This window comes from Microchirus variegatus (genome assembly GCF_963457635.1).
Source record: "Microchirus variegatus genome assembly, chromosome: 9".
NCBI classification, from domain to species: domain Eukaryota; kingdom Metazoa; phylum Chordata; class Actinopteri; order Pleuronectiformes; family Soleidae; genus Microchirus; species Microchirus variegatus.
In genome coordinates, this window is record NC_139810.1 from 6,082,892 (window position 1) to 6,107,600 (window position 24,709).

Here is a 24,709-nt window from a genome sequence, read left to right on the forward strand (position 1 = left end):
TGGTATGTGAAGGCCTCCGTAGTTGCAAAGTAACATATTTGGGAGGGGGAAATTAACAAATGAGTTTTTTAATTGTTAAATAATAGTGGCGATGTGCATATAGCTGCATCGCCACTATTATTTAGACAGTGGACCTATAAACGTACACATATAAAATCCAATCCAACTTTATTTGTTAAGCACTTTAAACGAACCCCAGTGGACCAAAGTGCTGTACATTGTACATAAAACACATAATGAGTAAAAACCTACAAAATGAAATACAATGAAATAACATAAAATAGATTAAATTAATTTAAAAATCATAAAAACACAAGTAAGATGGCACCCATACAATAATATACATAATACATAAATAAATAACATTAAGCCTGGTCTCACATCTGGACATTGATCGCTTATTATCCAACCAGTGAAAATACTGATCCGACGAGCTGACCAGAAGTTTAAAATGATTATAATTCAGCCTCAGTGGGACATGAACTGGATTACGTGGTAATCCATGAAAACTACTTGCTTTTTCAACCCTAATCCATGATTTGTCAAACCAACCGAAGCCAACAGAGCACTTTCTGTTGAACATTTATCCAGTTCTGACATATTTGTTGTTTCTGGTTTTCCTGTTATCTTTGCTTCCTGTTTTATTTTGAAGTGTTTCCCCTGTATTCCCAGTGCAGTTCTGCTTCTTTGATTGCCGGCCCCGCCCTAATGTGTTCCACCTGTGTCTCGTTTGTCACACCTGTGTTAGTTAGATTGGCCCCGCCTCCTGAGTGTTTATAGTCTCTGTGCTCTCCAGCGTCTGTGCTGCTTCATTCTGGGTTGTTGGTGTTGTTGGTTTATTTCTTAGCTGATGTTTTCTCATGCTCTGGTTTCATGTGTTTCGCTCTAAAAAAATGTAGCTTTATGTTTCGCTCTTTACTGTTTTATTTTTGTTTTTAAATCTATGTTTGGATCCTGTGTTTTTCACGCACCTGTTACACTCACAGCAAGAGGGTTTCTCAGTCTCAATCATGTTGTTTCCTTTGTGTTGGTTTGGATTTGGGCTTAGGTTAATTTTAAACTCAAAATTGCCCATTTTATGATATTATGAGAATGTATGTTTCTACCATGTCTTGGCCTTAAGATAGAGTGGTGTCTTGAATCCAGGGCCGTTTCTAGCTGTTTGGGGGCCCTATGCAAGATACTATTTGGGGGCCCCTATTTTTTCAAACTCGAGGTAGAGATTCCTAACTTTTTCATATATTCTGTGATGATGCAGCAGGTAACAAGGTAGCATAACAAGGTAGCATAACAAGGTGGCATAACATAAAACAGTTTTAACCCACGATTCAAGAACAGTAAAAAATAAATAACTAAACTTACTTCTAAATAAATATAATGGGATTTTTACCTGATTACCCAACGAAAACTTACATGCTTTGCAAATATATGCATAATGAATGCATGCAATACATGCAAATAAAGACGGGTACTTTTAATTCTCTAAAATATGAGTCTGAACTTGCAGCTTGGGGGCCCCCTGGTGGCTGCGGGGCCCTATGCAGCTGCATAGTCCGCATATAGCAAGAAACGGCTCTGCTTGAATCCAACTCGCTTCTCGTACAAATAAGTCCAGTTCCCCACAGAACCATCAAAGCATAAGCAGGATAAATTATAGATGAGATACTTAACCCACGGTGGTAACCCAACCACCATTACTCTTCGTCACTCGCCACTTTTGATTGCTGTCACTTGACAAACTCGAATTTTAATTTTCAATGCTCTGTCGAAAAAAGGTCTCAGCTAATCTTTGTGTAACCACACACCTCCAGGCTCCTCTAAGCTGCCGATTTACGTCGTTTCATCGTGAGGAGGAAGAGATTACGACTTTTACTTTTAGACACAAGCGGAATGCTTTGTTTCCACCATTTACCTGGAGAATCACATCTGCAGCACAAAATATGATGTACTTGTGCATCAAACAGCATGTATCTGCTGTTTGAATGGTCCGTGTTTGCTGATTGTGCAGAAAAACATTAACCATAAACTGAATTATCATCACTTTCTACTCATTTTTGTGGAGGTAGACGTTTAAAAAAGATGTCAAAAAACGTCTTGCATAAAACCGATATCTCTGCATGGCTCTGTGTATAAAGTGAGAAATTGTGTTCGTGTAACTGACATATTTTATATTTGTAAAGCACTTTAAAACAACCACAATGGACCAAAGTGCTGTACAGAACAATAAATAAAAGGCATAGAAGGAAGGTTAGGTGAAATTATCCAATTTCACCTAATTAGTCTAAAAACATTTTTTGAAAACAAATGATGAATTATCTGCAAATAATATAATATATCAAGACACTTTGATAAGAATGACTAAATTGTTAATATAAGCTACAGAGTATAATTTTTTTTAACATTTTTGTTTGGTGGAGTGCCTTGTGATTTTTTCAATGAAAAAATGTGCCTTGGCTCAAAAAAGTTTGAAAAACACTGCCCGAGACGACAAGATACAATTAAAATAAATGAAAAGGCATAAAAACATGGTGAAAACCAACAGTCAAACAGTAAACCACTATAAAAACAGATCAAATAAAGTAAATAAAGCAACAATAAAATATAATGTCAACGGCTTAAACAGTGTCAAAGGCTAATGAAAGGAGATCCATTTTAAAGCTCACACAGAGTGGTCCTGTTGCACATATATGTGAGTTATGGAGGTCTACTTACATAAACAAGCCGATATAAATCTCTCCTTATTGACGCTCTCCTCAGCCGCGATATTTCAGGCTGAAATCTCACCCCCAGAAGACAGAGTGTGTTGTGATTGGCCAGCCAGCGTAGAGCCTTCCCAACTGTCTTGTGATTGGCCAATACCCGGAAGGGACATAATCAGCACACCCGCTCTCAGAAGCGCAGCTCCCCCCTCTGGACCGGTGGACGCACTGCTACATTATCAAAACATTGTTTTAACAGTGTTTAAAAATAGCTTCTTCACGACTCCCCCCGCACAACGGACGTTATTCTTCTTCTGCTGTTAAATGTACGCAACCGGATGTGCCCGGACTAGTGCCCGGAGCAGGAGGATCTGTTGTTCAGGAGAACCGCTGTTTACGTAACCGGACCGGGTTTTTTCAGAGATGTTGCTGAGCCCGAGATTACAATAAAACACAGCGTTCTCAGCAATGGCTGAACTGTTTGTTTTGAACCTTCAGGGCTTCGTAAACAAAGTAATGACGCAGATACACACTAAACAACATCGTTAATTGGAACTTCCGGTCTAGGTCCGTTTTAAGTAGAGATTAAAACTAAATCAGTGTATCTTTACTTTTTTTATACAGTACATCCCAAAAGTAGAAAACATGTTTGTGGTGTCAAAAGTCAAACATGCCAAAGATGTCTGGCATTACATTCTGTCAGAAATGGCAGTTAACAAGGCAACGCATCATCACCCTGGCTCCTCTTCCACTGGCCTGGGAACCTGTTGCCAAGGTGTCGACCTGTGATTAAGACTCCAGTAAATCTTCCCACCCAGGCGGCCTCCTGAGACGCCGTGTTACACCTCGGGTCAATCCTCTGCTGCAGGGATAAGAGCCACGTTTTTTCCCTCTCTCGATCTGATCCTGAAGGTGCCTGAATCTCATCCTCGAACCTTATCTCTATCGCTCTGGCCTTCTCCCAGGTCACCAAAGTCGAATCGTGTTTTTCCGAACAGGGTTCAGTTTGATTTGAACCTACAGCGCAATCACAGAGGTGGAACATTAGGGATTATGGAGCAATATCTGCTCGAGTGTGATGAGATGACACCCAGGTTGAGCTATCATGCGCCTCAAATTGACAAGGCAACCTTACATACCTTCCCTCATTCTCCTCTCAGGCAAATTCCTCTCTCACTCTTTTTCTCTTTCTGTCTATGTTTCCCAACTACTCTCACACACCACACCACACACACACTCTTACAACTATGTGAAGAGAAACACAATTATCTCACCCTGTACATATTGTACATCTGCATCTTGGGTGTTTCGCTTGTACAAATCAAAGCTGTACTGCTGTAATTTTTTGAATATAATACCATGTCCATTAGATTCAAACCAGCAATTTACATCACAATTCACTTGGGAAAGGTGGACGTACAAGAGCAACATGGCGCTAGTAAAGCAACACGGCTGCAGCAGGTTTGGAGAATGACTGAAAAATAGTGCTGAGCGGCGGTTAACGGCATCGGCGTTAACGCGTGCCGCGTTTTCCGTGACGACTGACCGGAAAAAGACACACATGACGGCATGTTTACGTGACTCCGGATTGTTAAAATGAGTCTCTAAAGTAACGCTAAACTTTAAAAACAGAGGCACACATACGCAGTACACAGGTACGCTGGTTATTTGTAGCGCTTCTCTTTACGTTTAAAGGCGCCATATGTAAGAATGTGGCCAAAAACAGTTACTACATTCAAGTTTTTTTGACGTAACTGGCAACCCGTGGTTGCTCGGCATTTGAGACTCTACTGACTGCAATGATTGGTAGATGGCGGTAGGTGGCGCCACATGCCAAAACATGATTTGCAGTCTGCAAAATATTTTTTTTAATGCAAATATTTTGTCTGTACTGTTGTTGTTGGTGAGTTCAGTTTGTTATATGAACATTATTCCTGAGTCTCTGTGACATATTAGGAGGATTTTATGGCCAGTTGCTTTAGATTTATTACATAATGCACTTTTAATAAACAGACCGCTCCAGTTCGACTGTAGGTGTGCTAACGGTGCTAAAGGAGCTAACTCAGCTAACTGGTAAACAGTGCCTGGACTGTCGCGGAACAGCAGTTTGACCGGATTAATGGTTCTTTGCAGTTGGATATTGGAGCGGTGGGAGTGCAGTGTTTTGGCAATTGGGAATTTTCATGGCACTGGGTACTCGAGAAAAAACTACACCAACCATGTGGCCCTTAGAGATTCCGACTCCTATTGTCAATCACAGACATGTTGACATAACATAATTAGCACTTCCTGTGATGCAGGAAATTGCCCCCACAAACAGACCAGTAACACTGCAGTGCATCGTGTGACTGAGCATCAGGAGGTTTGGAGGTTGGTGTTTGAGTTGTGTGCAGCCTGCAGCCTGCGAGCTACTGTACAAAGTAGTTGAGCCTCATCTAATGATGCATACCCCCCCCCCCCCCACACACCCCGTTTATGGGAGCCAGAGAAGAGAAGGAGCTCTAGCCTGTGCTTGTCTGCTGCTGAGAATGCCCATTAACGCTCCTTTCCCCCTCAGGTGATGACCACCTGAGCTATCAAAGACTAGCACGTCTGTAACACCACCTTCCTCCTCCTCACATCACACTCCATCCTCTTCTCTGCTCCACCTTTGCTCCAACCCCCCCCCCCCCCCCACACACACACACAAACACACACACACAGTCAACATGGTTATTGAAAACATCAACAATAGGCATTTTAAGAGCAAATCCGCTTCATAAACATCATTATCGTCATTATAGATTTACAGTAACACAAAAGTTAGTCAATATTGTACCGTACAGGTGCAACTTTCTGATTCACAGTGCAAATTACAGTGTATGCTGTGTTTTTACGTATAAATTAAACTCAAAAGGATCAGAAAATACTATAATAACTTGGTTTTGTGAGTCTGATATTTGGCAACAGCACAATTTTAGTTGTTATTTTTATTTATTTATAGACTTTATCTGATATAGACTTTTTCTTTTTGTGATCTGAGGAAGAACAAACAATTGGTCTTGTGCTTTTATAAATGCCAAGGACGATTTTGTCATTTTTAACAGATACAGAGGTAAACTTAAAGGTGCCATATGTAAGAATGTGGCCAAGAAAGGTTACTACATTCAAATTCAAAATACAAAGGTCTTTTAGGTTTCATTTACTGACTTAACCCGCAACCCGTGGTTGCTCGGCAGCTGAGACTCTACTGCCTGCAATGATTGGTAGACGGCGGTAGGTGGCGCACATGCCAAAACATGAGTTCAAAACGTAAACATGATTTGCAGTCTGCAAAATATTTTTTTTAATGCTGTACTGTTGTTGTTAGTGAGTTCAGTTTATTATATGAACATTATTCCTGAGTCTCTGTGACATATTAGGAGGATTTTATGGCCAGTTGCTTTAGATTTATTACAAAATGCACCTTTAAGTAAAGTTAAATTGTTGTTTTGACATAAACTTTGCCTTATTACTGCTCTCTGTTTTGACAGAGTCAAGTTTTTACTACGTGCTTCACAAATACCCGTTGTTAAACAATGTGCGTACGATGTTTAAAAAAGGGCTTAAATACCTGTGGTAAACTCTTGGATGAGACGCGACATATCTTCACTGTCTGTTTCTACACTTCTGAGGACACGATCGACTCCGAAGGTTGTCAAGTTGTCAGAGATGCAGACGTGCAAGTTTGACACCGCGTGAATTCTTTCATTATTTCTGGGTGAAGTTCATCCTTTTGTGTTTTCATTGACTTTAATTGGCCTTCTTTGCGATCCTGGCGATCCTCGCTGTGCACGGTCTTGTGTTGTCAGGTACAAACATCTCCACCTGAAGCCCGTGTTGCTGTGGTCTGAATGACTTCATCATCATCGTTTACCGCGCGGATAAAGGCAAAGCGTCACCTATTCATTTTAGTATCTTTGATGCCTCACATCAAACGGCCAATTAGTTTGACAGAAGCAATAATAGTAGAGACGATCGGGTAGATTACAAAGTCTCCTTGACAACCAGAGTTGGAAAAAGCACCAATACTTTCATGAAATATTACTCAAGTAGAAGTAAAATGTAGTTCATTTGAAATGTACTGCACATCTGTGGTTCTCCCTAAGGTTTCTACCTTTTATCCCTGTTATAAGGGTTTTTTTCCCTGGTAGTGTTTTCCTTACCCTGGTCGAGGGTCTAAGGACAGAGGATGTTACCAACCCTGTGAAGTCCCGTGAGACAAACTATGTTTTGTAAACTGTGGGCTATACAAATAAAGATTGATTGATTGATTGAATGCTTGAGTTAATACGTACTCAAGTAATATACAAAATCCTGGTTTTAAATTGTACTTAAAGGTGCCATATGTAAGAATGTGGCCAAAAACGGTTACTACATTCAAATTCAAAATACCGAGGTCTTTTAGGTTTTCGTTTTCTGACGTAACTGGCAACCCATGGTTGCCTGGCAGCTGAGACTCTACTGACTGCAATGATTGGTGGACGGCGGTAGGTGGCGCCACATGCCAAATACATGATTTCAAAACATAAACATGATTTGCAGTCTGCAAAATATTTTTTTTTAATGCAAATATTTTGTCTGTACTGTTGTTGTTGGTGAGTTCAGATTGATATATGAACATTATTCCTGAGTCTCTGTGACAGATTTTATGGCCAGTTGCTTTAGATTTATTACATAATGCACCTTTAAAAAAATGCAAAATACACACAAAAAAGTATTCAATACAGTAACTTGAGTAAATGTTTCCACCTCTGTTAACAACTACTTCATAAACAAAAACATGAATATAGTGTCAAATACGTGTGAATGCAGTCTTTTAATTCTCCTTGTCCCTTCTCCTTCATTTAGGACATTTCGGCACTACCTGGTGGTGTCCCTTACCATAACAGATGTGTGTGTGTGTGTGTGTGTGTGTGTGTGTGTGTGTGTGTGTGTGTGTGTGTGTGTGTGTGTGTGTGTGTGTGTGTGTGTGTGTGTGTGTGTGTGTGTGTGTGTGTGTGTGTGTGTCTCAGATTGGATGCGTGTGATTCACTGTCCCTGAAACACAGCACCGCCTAATCTTGAAGAGCAGATAAAGCTAATTAGGGGAAAGAGAGAGACATCCATCACAGCTGCAGGGCTTGTTCTACATTGTACATACCAAGAGTGGCATCTCTGCAGTCACTGGGTGTGTTTGAGAGATCAAGTCAATCACACACACACACACAGAGTTATTATTATGAGTTATGTCAGCGTCTCGGAGAAGTGAACTGAGCTTATTTTCGCTGGCATTTCAGGGAGATAACAACCGGCTAGTTAGCAGTAACTTCCAACTCTTCAAATGAGGGACGAGCTAAAATTAGAGCAGAATTCGTAATCTCTTTTTTTTTTTTTTTTTTTTAACCTTTGACGGTATAACTCATGCGAGAAAAACAGAAAACTGGCACGCAGCTCTGTTTGGATGTGCAACCTGCATTAATACAACTGTCAGGGAGACACTCACGCCCTTTCCGATGATTACAGGAGGTCACGGAGGGTCGTCCGCCCACTTTATGACTCCTCTTCACTCTTATTGTCTGTCATGTTTTTATCAGAATTCGCTGCACCTTCCCTTCTTGTTTTGTGTTTTTAAAAAAGGTTATTGTGTTGTACAAGATGCTCTCCTGTCGATCCTGGAGGACAGCCAAATATTTAAGGGGGCGCAGGGCTGCGTTCATCCTCTAGGTGGGGGTGTGACACTTCCTCTCGCACACACACAGAGAGAGTGCAGTCAAAAAAAAAGCTGTGTAGTTTACACATAAATATGATATCATAATTTAAACGCAGATCTCGGTGCGCTAAACGCTTCCATTAGGCGCTGTTAAGTGTGTGCATGCGTCAGAGCGAAGAGGTGCTGACGGACGACCATCATGCTCATTTCATGAGCCCAAAGGTGTGAGGAGGTATGTAAACGCTTGTATGTTTACGGCGTGACGTGTCCCGACAAGAGTGGATTATTGGATTATATACTTTTACAGGTTGACTTTGGGGAATCGGGGGAACGAGTTTGTCGAGTGGCAAATGCTGAGAAATGATTACAAAACAACACACACACACACACACACACACACACGCACACTGGTACAAGTCTTTGCAGCTGTTCTTCTCAGGACACCAAATTGACCTTTATTCAGTTGGACAACCATAAAGTGTTATCCCTGTCCTTAACCATGACCAGTTAATGCCTTAAAGGTGAAGTAAATAGTTTATAGTGCCATCTAGAGGAGAGGCTGAAATTTACAACAAACTGCTCCTCTGCTCACCCCCTCCCTTCCCTGAGCGCTACGGTCAAATGTCGCCCTCGTCGTCTTTATCCGTGTCAGGTGCATTATGTAATAAATCTAAAGCAACTGGCCATAAATTCCTCCTAATATGTCACAGAGACTCAGGAATAATGTTCAAATAACAAACTGAACTCACCAACAACAACAGTACAGGCAAAATATTTGCATTAAAAAAATATTTTGCAAACTGCAAATCATGTTTTGGCATGTGGCGCCACCTACCGCCGTCTACCAAACATTGCAGTCAGCTGCCGAGCAACCACGGGTTGCCAGTTACGCCAGAAAACGAAACCTAAAAGACCTCGGTATTTTGAATTTGAATGTAGTAATAATTTTTGGCCACATTCTTACATATGGCGCCTCTAATAAAGTGTTTACCCTAACCTTAACTATGACCAGCTAATGCCTTAGCCGAACCCTTAACCTAGGGTTTCTCAAACTCCCTGCTCCAACACACCTGATTCAAATAAATGGGTTGTTATTAATGCTGTGTTGGAGCAGGGAAACATCTAAAACTTGCAGGTCAGTGGATCCTCAGGACCAGGACGGAGAAACCCTGCCTTAACTGAACCACAATTCAAATCTTGACCCAAAACCAGTTCCTCTGGAATCAAGTTCTGCTTCATTACGACCTGGATTAGGTCATGAGGACTACTCACGTGAGGATCATTCATAACCCTAACCCTAATAGACATAATGCATTCCTTAGTCCCTTAGTCTAACCTTAACTTGAACCTAAACCTAAACCCAATTCTAACCCTAACCCTAAAACCAGTTCTTAAGTCCCCCCAAAAAGCCCTTTAAAGAAGTGAAGACCAGCCAAAATGTCCCCCTTTGCTAAAATGTCCTCACTCGCTATGATACACAAACACAGAGTCTGGTTTCAGTGACTTCAGAGGACATTGCATTGACTTACATTCATTTCTTGGAGACTTACTCTGAGCTTTGTTATAATAACTACTACCCTAATCCTAACCCTAACCCTAACCTGACCTCAGCCTAACCTTAAAACACGTCTTCACCTTAAAATGTCCTTTACATTTTCAGGACTTTCTTTTTGTCCCATAAGGAAGACGAGTCCCCGTCACGTGAGTGTGTAAACAGATTTACCTGGACCACACACACACACACACACATGCGTACTCGTCCACAATAATACTCACGTATTTATACATAATATTTTACTAAAATACTTAAGAATTCAGCATAAAAAAATATCATACATCCATCTATAATGTGTGTGTGATTACAGGGATATAAAAATACACCATAGGCTCTGTAATGGAATCTCTTTAAAAAACAACGGCTCCTTTGCGAGGCAGACATTTTGTCAGGTGATGGAAAGAAAAGCACAGGTGTAAAAAAAAAAAAAAGAAGAAGAAGGAAATCAAGGTAATGATGGCTGAGTTCCATTTGGCTCCCTCACACTTTCATTCCTGATGTACACAAAGTGAACGGAGCCATCATTAATGTGATTTTTGACACCGGTGTGTGCGTTTCCTGCCAAAACACGTCAACATGGCTGCTGTGCAAACGTAACCTATTTCAATTTGTTTAAATTATTAATCATCTAATAACAGAACGATGACAGGAGATACATACATCAAAAAAAAAAAAAGAGAAAGGTTGCCAGTTATTGCCTGGTTAAGATAATAAATATCTTTGTTTTTCTACACTTGTTTTACGATGTTTTCGAAACGTAAGGAATGTGTTTTCTCAGCCAAGGATATTAACAATTACAATTATCTGCATTTCAAGTACGAAAGTGGGAAATAGAAAGACAGAAATGACATATATGAATTAGTGCTGGGCACGTTAGCGCGTTAATGGTGTCAACGCGCAGCGCGTTTCCATGAATACTGACCAGAAAAAGGCACGCGTGACGCCATGTTTATGGCACTGGAGTCCAGGCACTGTTTACCAGTTAGCTACGCTAGCTCCTTTAGCGCCGTTAGCGCGCCTACAGTCGAAATAGAGCGGTCTGTTTATTAAACGGAAAGAGCAGCGCTAACAAATAACCGGCTTTCCTGTGTACTGCGTATGTGTGCCTCTGTTTTTAAAGTTTAGCGTTACTTTAGAGACTAATTTTAACAATCGGGAGTCACGTAAACATGACGTCAGGCACGTCTTTTTCATGGAAACATGCCATACGTTAATGTGCGTTAACATGCGTTACTGTTGACGCTGATAACTGCTGTTTACGTGTTAACCTGCCCAGCACTTATGTATATATATATATATATATACGTATTTATATGTATATGTATATATATATGTGTATATATATACGTATATATGATTATATACGTATATATATATGTGTATATATATACATATATGTATATTTATATATATATATATGTATGTATACACGTATATGTACATGTATATGTATATATACATATATATATATATATATATATATATATATATGTATATTTCAAAAGATTTCCATGCAGTCGCAGTGAAAACAGACACTGATACATAGCAATACATTCATATTATACTCTACAGCAAAGTGTTTATATTCATTTCAGCCGCACATACAGTAGGAAAGATTAACTGAACGACAGACAGTGGCATATCTGGTGACATTGTTAGCGAGTGATACGAAAACGTCCCGTACTCGGGTCCATAGTGGCCACTGTTCCCGCGCCGGCCGTTAAAGCGGGTTAGCCGTGATGAAAACATAGATCTTGGCCTGGAACGTGGTGAACGTGCCCTGCCTCCACAGCTTCATCTCCACGTTCAGGAGGAAGTCCCTCGGACGCTCCACCTGCCGGTGCAGGTACACGGCGCCCGTGTAGGCGTTGAGCTTCCGCGTGCTGAAGTAGTTCTCCTCGTTGCCGTGCGTGACGCTGACGATGACGTTGTCGCCGGAGTAGGCGGGCGACGGGCCGATGCGGAAGATCTGCGCGGGGATGACGATGTTGGACTGGAAGCTGAGGTAGTAGTAGGTGATTCTCAGCGGCGAGTTTTGACACTCCATGTAGTTGGGACAGGTGATCCGCTCACAGCGCCTGCATTTGCAAGAATAAGTCATAGGGTTGCACTACCGTTCAAACGTTTGGGGTCACCTATACAAATTTTTTGGTGTTTTCCATTAAAAATCACACTTTTATTCATGAAAAGAGACTCTGTGGATTACAGAAATGTACATCGGCGTTTTTTAATTGAACATCTCGACTCACGTGTCAGACACTTTGCGGTAGTTGGGCGGACAGATGAGCGACAGGCAGCGGTAGCTTCCTTGGATGTTGTAGCAGGTCTCGGCCAGGCTGCAGTTATGGGCCCCAGTGGTGCACTCGTCGATATCTGAAACACACGGTCAACGCACAAGTGTCACTTTACTACCTGGAGAGACGGAAATGAAGGGTGAATTCCAATTCCTTGCTTAATCCTCAATCTCAACCCTCAATCCCTAGTGCAAGTGCTGTCCCGATTCTCAGAAAAATTAAGCTGAGGGGCAAGTTTAACGGCTGTATCGCCCTCAATATTGAGATTTTCCGAGACCACCCTTGGGAGCAAGGGCTACCCAGAATGCATTGCGTGTTTTGACATAACAAAGATGGCGCCGAAAGCAGCGAAACGAGTACGCTACAAATTAAGTATTTTCTTTGTTAATAGAGATATAAAAAATATGAAAACCATTGTATTATCTTAGTTTAGGCCCATATTATGGATTACTGACGTCATTGTTGCGTAACATTTATTTTTCTTTTACGATCTTTTGTCAATAGCCGGCCGGTGCGGACAAGCGATCGTTTGCTATGGTTTACTTTTCAATAAGCCGTGGTGTGTGGTAACTGTCAGCTGAATATGTCCGTGGTTGTGGTATTTGTATGAGTATCATCTTATAACTAACTGACAACCTAATAACTTGACTGACAAACGGATCGTGATAGATAATCGTGACGTAAATGTGTTCTTCTTCTTCTTCTTTTTTGGAGTTGACAGACTGGACGCAGCTTTCACGTTATTCTGCCCCCTACAGTCTGAAGACGTATCTGCATTTTAGGGGTGTCCTATTTCTAAGTGACAAAATAACCCTCAATCCTTGGTTTTGAGCGCCAGTTAAGATTAAGGGTTGAGCTTGAGGGTTAAGATAGGAATTGGAATTGGCCCGAAGTGTCTGTTGTCAAATAGCCTTGTGGATTTGGAAGATTGGAAGATTTTTTGGGCCAATAAAGTTTTATAGTCTGTGTAATTACTGCGCCTCTGTAAAAGAACCAGTTATATTTAACTGAGCACGATAACTATTCTCACTATGTGACGTTAAATCTGTGATTGTTTGTTTCTGAACCAGAGGACGACGTGTCTGCGTCTACGTCTGCTTCCTCACCTCGGCAAGAGCGTCCATTGGGCGACATGGTGTAGCCATGCTCTGGACATGCACACTGGTAACTGCCGGGAACGTTCACGCACTTGTACGTGCAGAGGTGGCCGATGCTCTGGGAGCACTCGTCGATGTCTGGGGAGGGGGAAAAACAACATTTTACAACACTTAACAACAAATTGTCGTAAAACTGATTCAGGAACACGTCCGGAGAGCGTCTCGCCGTACCGTCGCAGGTGTGCCCGTCCTCCCTGAGGAAGTAGCCCTGTCTGCAGTAGCACTGGTACGAGCCGTAGACGTTGGCGCACTCCTGACCGCACGGGTTGGACAAACACTCGTTCACGTCTGCGGATCAAAAAGGTCAGAGGCTCAGCTTTTCGCTGGTTTTACACCGACACGTAAACAACGTGTTGTTATTAAGACAATTATGCTTCTTTAATTTTTTACTGGTTTAAGCTCCGAGGCATTGGCATCATGCACGGTTTGATGCAGTCATGCATCCTGGGCAAGAAGTCTAGGAACTTACACACACGCAAGCCTGGGTCATGTAAAAAAAACACACACACACACTCTCTCACACCCATAGGCATATTTTTCATGTGCAAATTCAGAAGAAATACAACGGCATGCATCAACACGCTCACATGGGAGACACACACCCACACACACACACACACCTTCACAGCTCTTGCCATCGCTGGATAAGCGGAAGCCCGGCGTGCATGAGCACTGGTAGGAGCCCGGTGTGTTCTCGCAGGTCTGAGCACACAGTCGACTCGGGTAACGCCAGCACTCGTTTATATCTGAGAGGAAGAAACAGCGTCGTTACATCTCTGTGTCTTAACTGTCATTTGTAAAATGTGTGACGTAGTAATAGATCAAATTTATGTGATTTAGGTGTGTGTGAGTGTGTGTGTGTGCGTGCCTGTGCATGTTTGTGTGTGCATGTCTACGAGAGAGAGAGAGCAACGTGAGCGGAGCAGCAGCTGCCTGCTGATAGTCTAAACACTTGAGTGGAGTCCATTATTATGAGAGTCACAACACGGTGAATCACAAACACATGCAGCAACAGCAGAACAGGGTTCTCTGCAGCAGCAGAACAGGGTTCTCTGCAGCAGAACAGGGTTCTCTGCAGCAGCAGCAGCAGCAGAACAGGGTTCTCTGCAGCAGTAGCAGCAGCAAAACAGGGTTCTCTGCAGCAGCAGAACCAGCAGAACAGGGTTCTCTGCAGCCGCAGAGTGGAGCTCCGTGGCCCCTGTAACTCCTCCAGGAGGCTGAGGAACAGCAGCAGCTCCTCACGCCACAGAATAACAAACAGGACAGAGTGAGGAAAGTCAACCTCGCACCGAAGATAAAGGAAAAAAAAACAAAAACAAAAACACTAAAGCACTCGTGTCTTTCCTTTAGAATTTCAATAATATTCAAAATTATAATGACAAACTAAATGAATGTGCATTATTTGGCGATGTTACACGTAGAGGTTGATGACGGCTGCTTTTAAAGGACCAGTGTGGAACACATTGAGGAGGGTTTATTGTCAGACGTTGAATTATAGCAGTGTATAACTGTTTTAAAGCGGACCTAGACCGGAAGTTTCTATTAACGCTGTCTTTTAGTGTGTATCTGAGTCATTACCTTGTTTACGAAGCCCTGAAGGTTCTAAACAAACAGTTCAGCCACTGCTGAGAACGCTGTGTTTTATTGTAATCTCAGGCTCAGCGAGATCTCTGAAAAAACCCGGTCCGGTTACGCAAACACCGGTTCTCCTGAACAGCAGATCCTCCTGCTCCGGCACTAGTCCGGACACATCCGGTTGCGTACATTGAACCGCAGAAGAAGAATAACGTCCGTTGTGGAGGTGTTTCACGAGCGACAGTGTCTTCTGACTCTGGGTCTGACTCCGGGTCAAAGGTCGTGAAAGGGACTGCGGCGGGGAGTCGTGACGAAGCTGTTTTTAAACACTGTTAAAACAATGTTTTGATTATGAGTTGCAGTGCATCCACCGTTCCAGAGGGGGGAGCTGTGCTTCTGAGAGCGGGTGTGCTGAATATGTCACTTCCGGGTACTGGCCGATCACAAGACAGTTGGGAAGGCTCTTCGCTGGCTGGCCAATCACAACACACTCTGTCTTCTGGGGGTGAGATTTATGTCTGAAATATCGCGGCTGAGGACAGCGTCAGTAAGGAGAGATTTCTATCGGCTCGTTTACAGCAACTAGGAGGTTTTTGACCATAAAAACAAGTTAATGTATGTAAGTAGACCTCCATAACTAACATATATGTGCAACAGGACCACTCTATGTGAGCTTTAAAGGTTTCAAAGTGTCCTCTGACGACGTCTTCCTCGCTAACATACCTGCACACGTCCTCCTGAACGAGTCGTACTGATAGCCTGTTTGACATTCACAGCGATACGAGCCGGGCAGATTGTGGCACAGCTGTCCCTCTCCACATCGGTGCAGATTACTCTGACACTCGTCCACGTCTACAAGACGATACAGAGGAGGAGGAGGAGGAGGAGGAGGAGGAGGAGGAGAGGAATCAATAAAAACGACAGTGATAAATAGAGATGCTATTTGTTTACATCCAGCGTGAGCAAGCACAACATCGTACCGACGCAGCGGGCTCCATCAGGGCTGGCGTGATACCCGCGGCTGCACATGATCTTCCTCTGGCAAATGTAGGAGCCCGCTGTGTTGATGCAGGTGAATCCCGCACTGCACGGCTGGACCAGAGCGCCGCACTCATCGATGTCTGGTACACAACACACACAGAAGAAGAAAGAAAGAAAGAGGTGAAGAAAGAAAGAAGAAGAGGAGGAGAGAGCATGAGAGACCAGAGGGCAGCTCTCTCTCTCTCCTCTATTTCCTGCCACACATATCAAAGCAAACACACATCACACACACACAGATATAACTGTGTGACATTTTCTCCATTTTCCCCATTTCTCACAGCATTTTCTCCGACACTGCTCTTACAGTTGTGTGTGTGTGTGTGTGTGTGTGTGTGTGTGTGTGTGTGTGTGTGTGTGTGTGTGTGTGTGTGTGTGTGTGTGTGTGTGTGTGTGTGTGTGTGTGTGTGGTGCCTCGACATGTCCCAGTTCCTGCCCCTGGGGGCTAATTCCATAGCATCAGTTTGTACTGGAAGAGGACAGAGAATTGGCTTTTATCCACCCACCCTCTCTCTCTCTCTCTCTCTGCAGCCCCTTAACACAAACCTCTCTGATCTCCTGTCTGTGTGGCATTTAACCCCCGTGTCCCTGCAGCGCCTGCTCATTCACCTGCACACTGCCACGACACACACACACACACGAAAAACAAAATACTGACTGGTTTTCTAATCATCCAATAGCCTTCTAACGCCATTAGCAAACACAATGTACCATTAGAACACTTGAAATGGGCCTCTATACACTTATGTACATATTCCATTAAAAACCAGACGTTTGCAGCGAGAATAGTTGTTTACCACATTAACAATGTATAGAGTATATTTATGATTCATTTAATGTTATATTCATTGAAAAAAGTGCTTTTCCTTAAAAAATATGGACATTTCTAAGTGACCCCAAACTTTTGAACGGTGGTATAGTGTATATACATATTCATATATAAATCTATATATGTATCTCCATATATATATAGAGATATATATATAAACATATAAACATTATAGTGATCAGTACAGTACTTGATCCGTATTTTATTGCATCTTATTGCTTTTATTTGTTATTCTTGTGTATTGTGTTATTTTATATTTATCTGGAGATTATTCTAAATTTAAATATTTTTATTTTTTTATTTTATTTTTGTTATTTTATTTTTGTTATTTTATTTTCATTTTATTTAATTTTATTAGTGCTTCACAGTTGCACAGAGGGGCTTGTTTTGCATATATATAATACATTAATTGTATTATTGTTGTCCCTGCAACCATTATTTATTTATTTAATTATTTATATATATAAATATATATATATTTATTCATCTATTTACTTCTTTAATCCCACCTCAAGTATCCAAATAGTATCCAAAAGAAAACTGCTGTTTTTACCTGTTAATAAAAGCACAAAACACGTGTACCTGGAAATATGGATGGAGTTCTTCCAGTGGAAGAATTTGTGGAATTTGAGTAGAAAGTGACCTACTTTGAAGCGTATAAATACATAAAAACAGTGTTTAGATTGTATTGTATGTAGTTTGTGCTTGAGGAAAGCTGTATGTGTGGATGCAGAGATGGACAGGACTCCAAATGTCTACTTTTCCTTCATACGCTCACCTTGAGCTATAAATAAAACTTTGAAATAAGACAGAGAGACACACAGAACCATAGATTTTTCCTTTACCGATACAGTTGCCCTGTGTTTCCGGCATGTAGCCTGCAGGACAGCGGTGTTTGGGGTCGCACCTGAACGATCCCTCAGTGTTCACACACTCGAAGCCGAAGCCGCAGTTATGGCTCGCGTGCACACACTCGTTCACGTCTGCGGGGAGAAGGAGACAAACAAACACATGCACAGGTGATGCTGTATACTGCAAATACGGCACACTCGTGTGTGTGTGCTGCAGGATGTAAACGCTGCACTTTGCCACTGGATGGCACTGTGGTCAAGTGGCAGATGTTTGCACTCTGTCACTTGCTCTGCATCTCATTCTGTCCTGGAGCCTGTAAATCCTCCAGAGCTTCATTAAGAGTGTGCTATGTTAATCAGTCCGGTTAAATCAGAATGGCCTGAGCGACTCTTTTTTTTTTCTTTTTTTTTTTGACAAAATTAACAAATGTAAAGCCTTTCAGTGCGACGTGTAAACAAACAATCTCAGCATATTCCCCCTGGAGTCATGCAACCAGAGGCGCAGCTTGTGAACAGACAAGGCAGGCAACTGCTTGGGGCCCCGAGCTGATAGGGGGGCCCCCGACACTCGGAGCCTGAGGGCTGTTTTTACTGAAATGTGCAGTCTCCCCGTCCCTCTTAAAAAACAATGGGCGATTTGCAATGACATCTCAGTAGGAAACCTCCCTAAAGGGGCCCCACCTCACTTTAACCAGTGTGAAGTTTCTGTTTTTTCAGTTATTTACAGTATTTTATTGTTCTATATATTTATATTGTTTTATAATGTGGGTTCTTTACAGTGTAAAGTATTTTTTTACTAAGTTTATATAGTTTTTTTAAATGCTATTTATAGTATTTTATTGTTCTTTACATTTATATTTTCACATACGTTTTAGTTACAAGGTTTTTCCATGTTATTTCATTAATTTCGGAGAGAGAAAAAATTTTTTTAACTCATACATTTTTCGTTGGTGTCAGATTATTTGTAACATAATGGTGATGAACACTGGTTGGAAGGAAGGGCCCCCTGGGAATTTTTGCTTAGGGCCCCTACAGACTCTAGAACCGCCTCTGCCTTTTATTGCTTCAGCGTCTGTCGCATGAAAAAGCAAAAAAAAAAAAAGAACAACGATTTTGTGTGCGTTTTCATGAACATTTGCAGCGTTTGACCACAATTATTGCAGTTCAGAGCCCTGTGCGTAACAGGAAAGGTCTCTAAACTGCAGATAGTGATTGAGCCTGATGAACACCTGACGGACGGAGGAGGAGAAGAGGGATTTAAACGTGTGAGAGATTGACTGCCAGTGAAGGCATGAGTTCAGGGGAAACCAGCAGAGGTCAAAGAGTTAATGGACTGTGAGAATTTAAAACCCGTTCACCCTCGGCTGTTTTTTAACCCAGATTTCATGGCCCTTTTATTTCCACAAAGCTTTATGGGTTTTCCCCTCTTTGTGTACATGGCATGTGTGTTTCTGCACTACAGTCACAGTAATCACCATAAAAACCCAAATTGTCTGATTGATTGATCGAGTTCTGTCCCTCTTGTCTTTGTCTGTTTGGATGATGTAAAACAGGAAGGGCGTTTTTGACTGTGATGCATTTCCTTCACTTAAATCTTGTCCTCCATTAAAAAAAAAGGTTCCCGGAGTCATCATCATTAACCCTTTATGGTACGCACCAAGAAAAAAGCAAAGGAAAATATTTTTCTTTGTATTTTTTATTATTTTATTTTATTTACTTATGATAACAATAACGACAGTCAATATATATATAAATATATATATTTTTTTTACTTAGACCCTACAGTATTTTAGATGCAGGCCTCTACCAAACGGTTGAGATGTCTGTTCATAATAAACCTGGTGTGCATAATTCAGTTTGTACAACATTCAGAACAAGTCGTATTAATGTGGTCGACCAAACGGTTGAGCAGTACCTTAAAGGGTTAAAGGTGCAGTGTGTGCAAATGAGTGACATCTACTGGTGAGACTGCAGATTGACAGCTGCGGAAGAACTGTGGCTGCACAAGAGCACGGCCTTCATGAAGTCAAAGGCTTATTCTCAGGCTACGAAAAATGAAACAACCTTTATTTTGAAGCCAAAACCAACCTACGACTGTTTTATTGAACTTCTGCCCAAAAAATCCTCTGAGAGCTGACGTCATTCAAACTAATGGTTGATATACATCCAACGTCATTAACTGCTTTGTTTTATACTTTTAACACGTGATGCACTGCGAATACTCACTGAAAATAGCATTTCTATTAGTGCTGGGCATGTTTACGTTAACCACCGCTAACGGCGTCAACGCATGGCGTCATGTTTACGTGCCGCGGCACCTGAGTCCAGGCACTGTTTAGGTAGGTCCGTTAGCTCCTTTATGGCCATTAGCTCCTTTAGCGCCGTTAGCTTCTTTAGTGCCGTTAGCGCTGTTAGCTCCATTAGCACCATTAGTTTATTTAGCGCCATTAGCTCCTTTAGCGCCATTAGCTCCTTTAGCGCCATTAGCTTCTATAGCGCCGTCAGCTCCTTTAGCGTCATTAGCATCTTCAGCTTCTTTAGCGCCGTTAGCACCATTACCTCCTTAAGCGCTGTCAGCTTCTTTACCTCCTTTAGCGCCATCAGCTTCTTTAGCGCCATTAGCTCCTTTAGCGCCATTAGCTTTAGCGCCATTAGCTCCTTTAGCATCAGCGCTGTCTCTGCATCACTACTTCATACAGCCCTGAACATCTTTCTTTCACTGCATGTTCACAATGTAAGAAAGCAGCACACTTTAATGCTTCCACCACTAAGTATTAAATAATGAGATCCTTTTTTTTCTTCACATCCAGTGATTATGTAATTTCACATGTGAGCAGCCTCACTCGGGGGGGAAAGAAATATGGAGCAATGCGACTCCTGAGAGCTTCTTCCGCGATGTTTACTCGCCGTCATCTCTGAGTGTGTGTGGAGCAGCCTGGCGTGCCATCATAGGTGGCACCCAACTACCTCCCAATGCATCTCATTATTTCCATGCACCATAAATTGCTCCTGTTTATAAGTATCTACTCATAAAGCAGCGGCAGCGCTCGGGAAAGAAGAAGAAGAAGACGGGGAGCCGCCGCAGATCGAGCACCTCTGAGCTCCGACGAGCAGCTCATTTGCAGCTCCTTGTGAAGTTAAAGACTGTTCAATCAGGACAAAATGAGAGTTTAACAAGAAAATGTGTTTGGCCTCCAAACAGCTGCCACTTCAGTGGTGACAGAGAAAGAGAGAGAACGAATCCTCTCATGAATGAAACTGGATTTTCTTCCTCAGTCATTTAAATAGAATGAGCAGAGCAGAAACGTGGCGTCTTAACTCAATATCCACTGTCTTCTTAACACAGTGATACACATCCATCCATTCACACTGCTTATCCACAGACATTATCTGCAGCAAGTTAACAGCAGGTGACGACACATTTAAAACAATAAGAGCTCGACGTTACAATTATTTTGGACGTATCTGTGCTTCTGTGTCTCCACGAGTTTAGAAAAACACAGATTCTCTCTGTGGACTTTGGTCACAAATTCAGTTTTCTAAGAGCAGGAAAATTATTCTAATTATTATAAGTGGTTAAAATGTGCTTTTCTATGTGTTATCAGCAGAGGCGGACGGAGTACACAGCTTCATTACTTGAGTAAAAGTACACATACCCCTTGCTAAATTTGACTCAAGTACAAGTAAAAGTACTACATTCAGATGTCTACTTAAGTAAAAGTACTGAAGTACTTGTTTTAAAAAGAACTTGAGTATCATGAGTACAAGAGTACATTTTCTAAATATTAATTAAAAATTACTACCGCCACAGTTCTTACATTCACATATAGAAACGTCCTACATGGAGTTATGAAAAATGTTAAAGGTGCCATATGTAAGAATGTGGCCAAAAACGGTTACTACGTTCAAATTCAAAACACAGAGGTCTTTTGGGTTTCGTTTTCTGACGTAACTGGCAACCCGTGGTTGCTAGGCAGCTGAGACTCTACTGACTGCAATGATTGGTAGACGGCAGTAGGTGGCGCCACATGCCAAAACATAAACATGATTTGCAGTCTGCAAAATATTTTTTTTAATGCAAATATCTTGTCTGTGCTGTTGTTGTTGGTGAGTTCAGTTTGTTATATGAACATTATTCCTGAGTCTCTGTGACATATTAGGAGGATTTTATGGCCAGTTGCTTTAGATTTATTACATAATGCACCTTTAAAAGAACAACTTCTAAATCACTTTTAATGTGTCACTGACTTGTAAAAGGGGAGAAAGGTGGCTCTTTCATTCCCGTTCTACACCCAGACCTGCTTTCATGGCGTGTTTGCTACAGCTACAGCTACAGCAACATCAACATCAACAGCAACATCAACAGCAACAGCAACCGCTACAGCAACAGCAACAGCAACCGCTACAGCTACCACTACAGCTACCACTACAGCTACAGCAACAGCAACAGCAACAGCAACAGCAACAGCAACAGCAACAGCTACCGCTACAACAACAGCAACAGCAACAGCTACTGCTACAGCAACAGCTACCGATACCGGTACTGCTACCGATACGGCTACAGCTACAGCAACAGCTACCGTCACAGCTACAGCTACAGCAACCGCTACAGCAACAGCAACAGCAACAGCAACAGCAACCGATACCAATACCGATACTGCTACCGATACCGCTACAGCTACAGCAACAGCTACCGTTACAGCTACAGCTACAGCAACAGCAACAGAAACAGCAACAACAACATCTACTGCTACTGCTACAGCAACAGCTACCGTCACAGCTACAGCTACAGCAACAGCAATTAAGTCAAAAATGGCCGTGATTGGCCAGTTGCTTTAGACATAATTTATTACATAATGCACCTTTAATTACTGTACTGAAGTAAATGTACTCCTGTCCGGCTCTGGTTATCAGTGAGGGTGAAGTCAAAGTGTGTGTGTGTGTGTGTGTGTGTGTGTGTGTGTGTGTGTGTGTGTGTGTGTGTGTGTGTGTGTGTGTGTGTGTGTGTGTGTGTGTGTGTGTGTGTGCGTGTGTGTGTCACTCCATCACTTTGAGGCTGCTTACCGCTGATAAAGGTGAGCCTTACCTTCACAGATGTCGTTGTTGATGTGGTATCCCACAGGACAGGCGATCGGCCTCCGACAGGTAAAACTCCCCTCCGTGTTCACGCAGCGCTCGTCCGACTGGCAGGCGTGAACGGACAAACACTCGTTTACGTCTGTAAATGTCCAAGAGAAGTTATATATATGTGTGTATGTGTGTGTGTCCAACAGTCCGCAGTTAAAGTCAAACTGAAGAGACACAGGACAGAGAAACCCCCACAGTGAGGAATCTGTGAACCACAGCAAGCTTCTCTCTCTCTGTGTCACCTCAGTTTGCTGCTGCTGTCAAGGAGCAGGAGACAGACCAGTGGTTACGGCTTAACGTAAAGGTTTATCCCCCCGGGGCGACGGCTTTAAAAACACAGAGGAGAACGCTCGATCGGCCTCGTGATAAAAAAACACACATCGCTTTTGAGTGGGTTAAAAAGAGAGCGTACGTATACACTACCGTTCAAAAGTTTGGGGGTCACTTAGAAATGTCCTTATTCTTGAAGGAAAATCACTTTTCTTGAATGAATATAACATTAAAGGTGCATTATGTAATAAATCGAAAGCAACTGGCCATAAAATCCTCCTAATATGTCACAGAGACTCAGGAATAATGTTCATATAACAAACTGAACTCACCAACAACAACAGTACAGACAAAATATTTGCATTAAAAAAAATATTTTGCAGACTGCAAATCATGTTTATGTTTTGAAATCATGTTTTGGCATGTGGCGCCACCTACCGCCGTCTACCAACCATTACAGTCAGTAGAGTCTCAGCTGCCGAGCAACCACGGGTTGCCAGTTAAGTCAGAAAACGCAACCGAAAAGACTTGGGTATTTTGAATTAGAATGTAGTAACCGTTTTTGGCCACATTCTTACATATGGCACCTTTAAATGGATCATAAATACACTCTAAACATTGTTAATGTGGTAAACGACTATTCTAGCTGGTTTTTAATGGAATATGTACATAGGTGTATAGAGGCCCATTTCCAGTGTTCTAATGGTACATTGTGTTTGCTAATCGTGTTAGAAGGCTATTGGATGATTAGAAAACCCTTGTGTTAGCACAGCTGAAAACAGTTTTGCTGGTTCTTTGACGAAAGGGCGAAATTATTATTTTGAATAAAATTCATTATTTCTAATCTTGTCAACGTCTCGACTATGTTTTCTATTCATTTTGCAACTCTTTTGACGAATAAAAGTGTGAATTTTAATGGAAATGGACACAAAAAAATTGTATAGGCGACCCCAAACTTTTTAGCGGTAATGTTCACAGTATAGGAACTCAGATCTACAAGCACTGATGAGAGATCAGTTGCCAAGAAACTATTGAATGAGGAAGTGACGCCACAACAACTCGGATTCAAAATCAAATTTTTTGCCAATTTTTTTGTCCACTCAACTGGGACCAAACACTTCAGAATCATCAACATCACGTCATATCACCACATTTATTTATTTTCCTGGATTAGAACAAGGTTTTTTCTTCTTTTCTTTCTGGGTGTGTTTCTTACCTTCACAGGAACGTCCGTCCGCCCTGAGGGAGAATCCTGTCGAGCAGGAGCAATGTGGCCTTCCGCCCACTGGGGTGCACTGTTGCTCGCACGGGCCGTTTCCTGTAGATAATAATGCATTGGTTTTAGCTCTGAGCTCTTGTGGTTCAGCGTGGGAGACAGAAGTCTCTCTTTCCCTTTGTTCAGGTTGATCCTTAACCTGGATCACATTGTGTTTCCTACTTTTGTCGGTGTCATAGAAACAAATACGTGACCGACGTAGAGTCTGTGAAATTTGAAAATAGCCGACGGTTGAAAACAAACAAAGCCCTGATAACCATCTCGCTGTGTTTGACATTTACAGCTCAACAATGTTGTATGGAAATAATGAAATGCCACTCTGTGCCTG

The 24,709-nt window shown here is 42.0% G+C and overlaps 1 protein-coding gene across 1 annotated transcript in view; it reads right to left on the minus strand.

Moving 5' to 3' along the window:
- Window positions 1–11,684: 11,684 nt before the first annotated feature.
- Window positions 11,685–24,709, minus strand: part of LOC310932090 (fibulin-2-like) — a gene marked incomplete at both ends in the record, with an annotated part of 39,256 nt that continues 26,231 nt past the window's right edge. The window contains 10 exons of the mRNA XM_083895372.1: window positions 11,685–12,042; window positions 12,214–12,337; window positions 13,365–13,493; window positions 13,587–13,703; window positions 14,036–14,161; window positions 15,714–15,842; window positions 15,971–16,111; window positions 17,703–17,840; window positions 22,795–22,926; window positions 24,322–24,423. Of these exons, the coding sequence (XP_083751498.1) occupies window positions 11,685–12,042; window positions 12,214–12,337; window positions 13,365–13,493; window positions 13,587–13,703; window positions 14,036–14,161; window positions 15,714–15,842; window positions 15,971–16,111; window positions 17,703–17,840; window positions 22,795–22,926; window positions 24,322–24,423 (1,496 nt within the window). The remainder of the gene's footprint in view (window positions 12,043–12,213; window positions 12,338–13,364; window positions 13,494–13,586; window positions 13,704–14,035; window positions 14,162–15,713; window positions 15,843–15,970; window positions 16,112–17,702; window positions 17,841–22,794; window positions 22,927–24,321; window positions 24,424–24,709) is intronic.